Source organism: Verticillium alfalfae, genomic scaffold (genome assembly GCF_000150825.1).
Source record: "Verticillium alfalfae VaMs.102 supercont1.6 genomic scaffold, whole genome shotgun sequence".
Taxonomy (NCBI): domain Eukaryota; kingdom Fungi; phylum Ascomycota; class Sordariomycetes; order Glomerellales; family Plectosphaerellaceae; genus Verticillium; species Verticillium alfalfae.
This window is the reverse complement of record NW_003315033.1, coordinates 1,316,420-1,324,868: the sequence shown is the minus strand read 5'-3', so window position 1 is coordinate 1,324,868 and position 8,449 is coordinate 1,316,420. Positions and strand designations below refer to the sequence as shown.

At 55.1% G+C, this 8,449-nt stretch overlaps 5 protein-coding genes across 5 annotated transcripts in view; 3 read left to right on the top strand and 2 right to left on the bottom strand.

Moving 5' to 3' along the window:
* The window catches only part of VDBG_05501 (mannosyltransferase), a gene marked incomplete at both ends in the record, with an annotated part of 1,732 nt that extends 434 nt beyond the window's left edge, over positions 1-1,298 (bottom strand). The window contains one exon of the mRNA XM_003004342.1: positions 21-1,298. Within this exon, the coding sequence (XP_003004388.1) occupies positions 21-1,298 (1,278 nt within the window). The remainder of the gene's footprint in view (positions 1-20) is intronic.
* Positions 1,299-2,024: 726 nt separating this feature from the next.
* VDBG_05500 (conserved hypothetical protein) lies at positions 2,025-2,854 on the top strand (the record flags this gene model as incomplete). The annotated part of the gene is made up of 1 exon (XM_003004341.1): positions 2,025-2,854. One exon carries the CDS (start codon positions 2,025-2,027, stop codon positions 2,814-2,816), a length of 792 nt encoding a protein of 263 aa, XP_003004387.1.
* Positions 2,855-3,243: 389 nt separating this feature from the next.
* On the top strand, positions 3,244-3,960 carry VDBG_05499 (conserved hypothetical protein; the record flags this gene model as incomplete). The annotated part of the gene is made up of 1 exon (XM_003004340.1): positions 3,244-3,960. The coding sequence occupies one exon, from the start codon at positions 3,244-3,246 to the stop codon at positions 3,958-3,960; it is 717 nt and encodes a 238-aa protein (XP_003004386.1).
* A 421-nt stretch (positions 3,961-4,381) lies between these two features.
* On the top strand, positions 4,382-5,005 carry VDBG_05498 (ADP-ribose pyrophosphatase; the record flags this gene model as incomplete). Its single annotated transcript, XM_003004339.1, has 1 exon — positions 4,382-5,005. The coding sequence occupies one exon, from the start codon at positions 4,382-4,384 to the stop codon at positions 5,003-5,005; it is 624 nt and encodes a 207-aa protein (XP_003004385.1).
* A 796-nt stretch (positions 5,006-5,801) lies between these two features.
* On the bottom strand, positions 5,802-6,644 carry VDBG_05497 (predicted protein; the record flags this gene model as incomplete). Its single annotated transcript, XM_003004338.1, has 2 exons — positions 5,802-6,497; positions 6,549-6,644. 2 exons carry the CDS (start codon positions 6,642-6,644, stop codon positions 5,802-5,804), a joined length of 792 nt encoding a protein of 263 aa, XP_003004384.1.
* Between the last annotated feature and the right edge of the window lie 1,805 nt (positions 6,645-8,449).

Below are 8,449 nucleotides of genomic sequence, written 5' to 3'. Positions count from 1 at the left end.
CCATCTTCTCCTGGCCGAACTCGGCGCCGGACGCGCTCGGCGCCGGCGGCACCCATGCGCTTCATCTCGGCGTCGGCGCCGGGCGCGAGGACGGACTGCATCACTGTTGTCCAGGCCTGGACGTCTTCGGGGTCGCGGAGCCAGCCTGTCTGGCCATCGACGACTGTCTCCACAGGCCCGCCCGTATTCGCGGCGAGGACGGGCACGCAGGCGCGCATGGCCTCGAGGGGCACGATGCCAAAGTGTTCGTTGGCAGGGGTGTAGACGAGCAGACGAGCGGAGCGAAGGAGCGAGTCTTTGAACGCCGAGGGCACAGATAAGAGGAAGAGCACTGGGATCTGGGGAGAGACGGCAAGGGCCGAGATGACGTTCTTGGCCGTCACCGACTCCAGGCCGAGAGACTTGGCGAGGGCGACGAGCTCGCGGTGGTATTCGTAGTTCTCCGCAGAGCGAAGGTCGTAGCCGCCTGCGATGACGAGGCGGACGTTCTTGCGGGCTGAGGGAGAAAGGCCTGCGAAGGCGCGGATGGCGAGGGCGACGTCCTTCTTGCGCTCGAAGCGATTGATGCTCAGGATAATATTCTCGTCGGACCAGACGGCGTCGTCGGCAGCTACTTCGGTCTTCTTCTCAGAGGTTTTCGTCTCGGGAGAGGCGTCGGCGGGCTTCGGGGGCGTAGGTTCAAGCTCGATACAAGGGTAGAGGACCTTGAAGTCCTTGCGCTTGGCCAGGCTGGGCCAGGTGTCGGCGGCAACCTTCTTGGTGAAGGATGAGTTGACGGCGATGACGGCGGCGAAGCCCATGGACCACTGTTCGAGGAGGTCAAAGGGCACGCGGTAGGCGCGCTTGAGAAAGTTGTCGCGGCCGCGGGCGAGGAGCAGGTCGGGGAAGTGGCAGTAGAAGAAGATGGGGGTGTCGGGATAGAGCCACTGCAGGAGCGGCAAGCCAGCGCTCAGCTGGTCGGCGAAGAAGTTTGTGGGCCGCAGGCGACCGAGCTCACCGGTGAGATAGACCTGCCAGATGAGGTGGAGCTGGCGCAGGACGGCGCAGAGGATGGTGAGGCGGTCGAAGATGTGCGGCGGAACAGGCCAGCTACCACGGACGCGGACGTCAAGAGTGCCATTGCGGGCCTCTTCAAAGCAGTGCTTTGGGTCGCAGTGACTCGTGAAGATGGTCACCTTGTGGCCGCGGTTTTGAAGGCCAATGGCAGCGTCAACGACGAGGCGCTCGGCACCGCCAATGCCCAGGTCAGGGTGGAAGAAGACGACCGACTTCTTCTTGGGAGGTGGCCGCACAGACATTGTGCGTGGCTGATGTGATGTCGTCGTCTGTATGCTTCGACCTCCGTGCTCGTTGGATGTTGGTTGAAACTTGGCTCTCGGGTGGGAACTTGTTGATTGATCAAGAGAGACCACGACACAGGAAGTCAATGCCTGGTGCTTCTTTTTGAGAAGACGACGGCAAAAGACCAGGCAAAAGAGCAAAAGATGGGTAAATGCAGAAGTGGCAGGTCCGGCAGAATAGGTACATGTAGCAAGAGCTTCCCCCACTGGCGGGGCAGCTGCAATGGGGCAGGCCAAGCATGTGCTCCTGCCTCCTTGTCCTTGGCCGCTCCCCCTTGGCCGCTCCTTCCCGGCCCGTCGACCCCGACTTGGCGGTACAACGGATAACTGCTTCAATTCTCAGGGTCCCCTACCTGGTTGGTACCCTTGCTGCCTTGGTACCTTGGGTAGCCCACCATCAATTGATGATTGATGCAGGTCGCAAGCACACGTTCTTCAGGGTCCTCTCCTCCCCACCGTCTTGTTCTAGCGTCTGGGGTCTGGCCTGGTCTCATTTCCCCGGCTCGTGGCCCCCATCTTGACGACTTTGTCTTTCCTCTCTCTTCACCCACCGCACCATGCGCTGCGAGCTTTGATCGCAATCGTCCTAACGCCGCCCAGGCGCGGCACCTACGCTCTTTTTCGCTGTCACCTGTCGTCTGTCGTCCGACACAAAACAATTTGGCGACTGTCATTCATTTATCAATGCGCCTCCTTGCCCGGCGAGCCGCCGCTCTGGCCATCCTCTTGGCCCCCCTCTCAACAACCGCCGGTGATTCCGACAGCGAACAGACCATCTGGGCTACCCCTCACGAGCAATATTCGTCCTCTGTCGGTGTCTTAGGCTGCAAGATTGACACCAACCGTGTCGCCTACTGGCCTGCCGCCATCAGCTGTAATGACATCTGCGTCGAGGTCCAGCATGAAGGTCGCAAAGTCAAGCTGCTGCGCATCGACCGCTCTGAAGGCGCTTACGATATGAGCTACGACGCCTGGAACTACCTGTACACTGGCAAGTCGGCACGCGACGAGCCTGCCGTGGGGGGACCTGTCGAGATGCAATATCGCAACCTCAGCGCCTCGGACTGCGACGACCTCATTCATACCAAAGGCAGCCGTCTGCCGCTGAGTGCCCCCAACAGCATGAATTTTCTTGCGAGCTGTCTCGACGCGCCTGGTGACAACTGGGTCAAGGATAATCACATTCTATACAACGTCCTAGACCCTCTTTGTACCGTCGGTCGCGACGAGGAGTGCGAGCTCGACTGGCCCGCCGCCAACCAGGCCGTGTGTCCCCACACCATGGGCGAGCCAGTCCCGCTCAAGGACAAATCTGTGGTCAATGTGCAGTACGGGACAGGAGACTCTGTTGTCGGCGCGACTGGCGAGAAAGTGGATGATCCCTCCAGCGCATCGACTCTGATACCCAGATCATACGTTCTCTTGTCGGGGGCTTTGCTGGGCGTGACACATCTATTTTGCTATACCCCTTTCTGATTTTACGTTTTTAGGACATCGCACAACCACTTTTACTGAGCAGCCCATCTGTCGTGACATCAAATCATCCCATATTGTGACTCAACAATCTGAACATGACTATGTACGGCCCCATCCCGGACTTGCCGATCCCGCCGATGTCAATTCCGGGGCCGTGGAGCCACCAAGGTCGCACCGGAGTGGGCACGCCAAAAACCGGGAACACAGTGAAGACTTTTTGGCATATCTGACCGCAACTTGACATGGTTGTCCTGTGACATATATAAACTATTTCCTCGCCCCTCAAACTCATTGAGCGCACACAATATAGCGGACTTCAATCAACAGACAGGTCAGTCACAAGTACCTTGCGGCAAAGGAAGAGAGGCCGCCCCACCACAGGCGCCAAACCCTCACACACATTCAAACCCATGGGGGACGCCGCATCATGGATTTCGAAAAGCAAAGCTACTGGCGCGATCGTTTCGCCCGCGAGGAATCATTCGAGTGGCTTGTCACCTCCTCAGACCTCATGGCCACCCTCGACCCGCTCCTCGCCAGCCTGTCCCTCGGCCCCGACGCCCGCATCTGCCACCTCGGCTTCGGCACCAGCGACCTGCAGAACCACTTTCGCGCCCGGGGCTTCTCCGCCATCACAAACCTCGACTACGAGCCCCTCGCCTGCGAGCGCGGCCGCGCCCTTGAGGTGACCCGCTTCGGCGACTCAAGGATGGAGTTTCGCGTCGCGGACGTCACGCAGCTGCCAGCCGACCTGGGCGCGTTCGACCTCATCGTCGACAAGAGCACCGTCGACGCCGTGGCATGTGGGGGCGACGACATGGTGCTGAGAATGGGGAAGGGGGTCGAGAGGTGTCTGAAGCCCGGGGCCGTGTGGGTTTCGCTGAGTTACTCGTCGGCCCGATTCTCGGACGAGCGTCTCCCGTTCGATGTTGAGGTACTGCACAAGTTTCCCGTGCCCAAGATGAGCCCGACAGAGCCGGATGTGTTCCACTGGTGTTATCTGCTGAGGCAGCGGGCGCCGGGTGTGAGGCAGGGAAGGGCGGAACTGGAGGGGGCGGATCGGGTCTCTGGGGAGACGTGCGGGAGTGGGTTTCAGTATGAGAGGGAAAGCCGAACCACAATGGAAAGGGCGACTGTTTCTTGACGTGCAAGTAAGGAAATTTCTAGATGATTCGGGCCGTCAGCAAACGCACAGCATCTGGACGGTTGATCGGACGAATTTGCAGTTATCGACGGGTTTTTTTGATTCTTTCTCGCCCGCTCCCGACCTTGGAAGACTTTTCAATACCGCAAAACCTTATTTTCCTCCATGGTTAGTGAACCGCGAATTAACTCTAGAATCATATCAATAATCCCTGGAAGTTTCGTTCCGGATCACAGCATATTCTGATTCACTGGACACCACTCTTAGTGAACAAGGCATGCTCATATTCCGCGAGGGAGGGGCCGCTGGCTGCCCTTAGTCATCACATCGCTGCCCCTCACTACAATCCACTACAGTCACCACGCAATTGCGTGTCCAGTCTTCAACACCCATCACAAGAAAGCATAATCACATAGCTGCAATGTCACAAAAAACGCAAGAGCCCGTCATCACCAAGATCTCTGACCTCGCCACGGCTGACGCCCGCTGGGTGACGTTGAAAAAGCTCGACTACGTTGATCAGGTCGGCAAGTCGCGCTCCTGGGAGGTCGCCACGCGCAAGACGACGAGCAAGGCAGGCATCGACGCCGTCGCCATGGGCAACATCCTCCTCCACCCGTCCAAGCCGGCCTCTACCATGCTCGTCATTCAGTACCGGCCGCCCCTCGACTCTTACACTGTCGAATGGCCGGCTGGCCTCGTCGACGCCGACGAGACGGCCGAGCAGGCCGCCGTCCGCGAGTTCAAGGAGGAGACGGGCTACGAGTGCAAGGTCCTCAGCGTCAGCCCGCCGCAGGCGGCCGATCCCGGTATGACCAACGCCAACATGCAGATGGTCATGGTTGAGGTCCAGCTCAAGGACGGTGAGCCGGAGCCGGAGCAGCGCCTGGACGACGGCGAGCACATTCAGCGGGTGGTCGTACCTCTGGCGGAGCTCTACGACAGACTGGTCGAATACTCCAAGCAGGACCGTATGATTGTCGCGGCTAAGCTGTTTCACTTCGCCGCTGGCATGAACTTTATGAAGACGCAGAAGTACTTTTGAGAGAGGGCAAGGAGAAACGGACACGCTTCGAATCTAGACGTCTCAAAGCAGCTGGGTGACATGAAGTATCTGTGACCATCACTCGAAGACTCGGGATCTTTGTCCGTAGTCAGGCAATCTGCTATCACCGTGGAATTGCCCAACATTCGGGTTAATGGTGGCACGTGGTTTCCAAAACTTGTAAAGCAATTTGGACAGACCCTATAACTTAAATCAGCACCTTGACCAAGGCTCCGGAACATGCAGCAAACTCCGCGCGAAGGTGGCAATCAATCATCATCACCCGGTTGCGACATAGAGACGGGTTGGAGAATGGAACCGCTTGCAGACATGTGACCGTCCACATGCGATTTGAAGTATCGAACCTGCGTAAAAGGACGGTTCGGAAATATGAGACCAATACGTACATCCAGCCTTGTGTCAATTTCTGCCTTGTCGAATGCGGCGTGGCAACCTTTCCAGGGTGAGCCTGGTACATGTATAGAGAGTGAGTGGCGAAGAATCGTAGCGGAAGCCATTTGCATGATTTAGTGAAGATATCAAGCATGAAACAAAGATCGATGTATCGCAACCTCAAACTGCGTCACTTTCTGTGTCAGGCCGTCTGCCTCGCAGTCAAGTTAGATATGTTCATTCGTTTGATTACCATCTCGGCAGGACCCTAGGATAGCAAAGAGAGAAGAAAGTTATCAGATGTATACTATGAAGTAGAATAGAGCAAGCTCTAAGCGAATCGAAGCCTCTGGGAGGGGCGTATCGCAGTCAGCCCCAATGAGTCACCTCACGCCGTGTTACCCTAGGCACACGAGAGATCAATACCAACTCCAACCAGAGCTCCGACAACCGGGGGAAAAACAAATCCAGCAAGGTCCTTCACAATACCGGCAGCCACGTGACAGCCGCCCAGCTCCTCAGCAGCCTGGGAGGAAAAGGCAATCCTAAGGCGATTTCCGCTGAGTTCGCCGTGCTTTTCAACCGAGACATTGAGAATAGCGGGAACATGATGTCCGTGGTGGAGGTCGTCACACCTGATGGCTTCATTGCCGTCCTCCGCGCAGCCGCAACCGCCGTCGCATCCTCTCTGACTGCAGACAGAACCGATAGTGTTTCTGCAGCAGTTCCTCCATACGTTATACTCTTTCTTGGCAGAAAAGTCTTGGATTGTTTTCCAAGCAGCTTCAACCATGGCGTCCCGAATCTCGTGATGTCTGCCATTGACATCGTCCCAGGCACCCTCGATCGTAATGGTGATCTGACGGGTGTGACTTTTGTCTATGTTGCAAGGTTTGACCTGGACCACAACGTTTTCGGTGTGTGAAGTAATGGCGTGCTGGTTTCCTGCGGCTGCGTAGATGGCCTGCCAGGTCTCTTTGAAGAGGTCCAGATCTCCAACATCAACCATGGTATCCGTTGTGCTTACATGGACAACAGGATTGCCAAGGACCTTCTGGGCGAAGGCCAGGACGAAGAGAGCAGCGGTGAACTTCATATTCTACACAAATGGTTAATGTTCAAGACCATTACGCAACAAGTAAATACTTACGTGTTTGAAGGCTAGGCCAGTTGTGTTGAAGATTGTGCGGGAGATTTGTATTCTATGAACGATGTACTGAGCTGAGTTGTGTCTAATGAGAAACATCTGTCTTGGAAGAGGGCATCCTTTGATCTTTTATAGATGAACGGCGTCGGACTTAGCTTCAGAATTCCAAGACGCAGCAGGCATCTAGATGCGGTTCATCATCTTGCCAGTACGTGCTCGCGGCTTGCATGTATGAAAAGCTGCACTAAGCCCAAAGAACATGTAACCACCTGAATATCCAAACTTTGTTTGAGAGGTTTAAAATGACAGTTGAGGTTATAGTCAACGAAACCAGTGGCGACGAAGGTCATCGCTGGCGGGTCCAAGGCTAGATAGACAACTCATCAGGGGTTCTTCAGTTGAGCAGAGCATCGGATGCTTCGCTTGACCGCCTCACGCCTTATGTCCGTAATCAACCAGTTCAGCGACCGCCGGGACCGCAATGACCAACAAGGTATTCCACCGTCTCACATAATCAATATCCTTGACACAGCACAATTTGCTATTGCCGACATACGTCGGTACATTCTGTCGGCTTCGCCACGGCATTAGTACGTGAACCTGAAGAGACGCCAATTCTGTCGATTGTTCAGAAACTGTAAAACATGATTTCTAGTAGCCATGACAGCCGAGTGTCTTGTTACGACTCGGCAGGGCGAATGCGTATCTTGAAAACACATCACTCGCCGACGTGACTACCAAGGGTAAAGGAAGCAGGGTCAAGGTTTCTTAGATGAGCAAAACAATTTTTGACAAGCATGCGGCACCTTTGTAGCCATTTTGAGGCAAGATAAAGCGTTCACGGATGAAGGATGACAATCAACACAATGCCAGAAGCGTCATGTGCTTGATTCAAGCGAACAGGGCACCAGGGGCACAGCCAACAAGGCTCCTGGGTTCCATGAATGACATGTCATTCTTCGGACGACCGTGCTCCTACGCAATCTGTAGAAGGTCCACTCCGCGGCGAGACAAGATACTCTATTATATGAGGAGAACCTTCGCTTTCACTTCGAGGGCGTGACTGTGTCTACTCTCATTGAGGGCCTCTGTCTATCTGACAAGAAATGAGTTGAGAATTGATAGGATGGCATACATGGTTAAGGCCCCCAAAAATCAGCGATACTCATCAGTCACCGTCCATGTAGGGGTATCTCTTACCGGCTGTCGCAGGATATTTGAATAAGGTTGTATAGCGTCAACTTTCGAGAAAGAGTGGGCACGGGACTTGATATATCCCGACCGACTCGTAGCATGACTCGAAATCTCTCGCACAAGCGATGCTCCCGAAGTTGACCTCCTTCTGCGCAACCATAGTTGCTCAAGCTTATCCGTTTAAAAAGCCACTATCTCACACAAGTTACGCCATGTGACTGTTGGGTCGTTCATTGAACACCTTGGACGCTGTGTCGTCAACATCCTCGCTGTGATGTGTGGTAGGAACCAAATTTTTAGTGGCATTCGGACGCGTCCCTGCTCCCACCAATCTCCGCCTGTTTTCATGAAACCACGTGAGTGCGAAATCAACATTTCCCGTTTCTCTGGTTAGGGGGCACCTGCTGACCCGGAACACCAGAAGCTCAGGAGCTACTCGAGAGGATTTGAGGCCACAGAGGCGCACGTAGAAGGGCTATGAATGACCCGCGAAGCTGTGGAAGTCGAGAACATGGATGCTTGTCTGTCCTATACTTTGTATTTGACTGGGGAGCTCCTTCGCGGAAACTTTCTATTTGTTCACCAACCTTCTCTGACATTCTGATTGAAAATGGAGCCAGCGTACATGTGTCACCTACCACGACAAGTGTTCTGATACTCTTCTTCCACAAACAGAATAAAGATACCCCTTCATCAAGTTACCTCTCTAC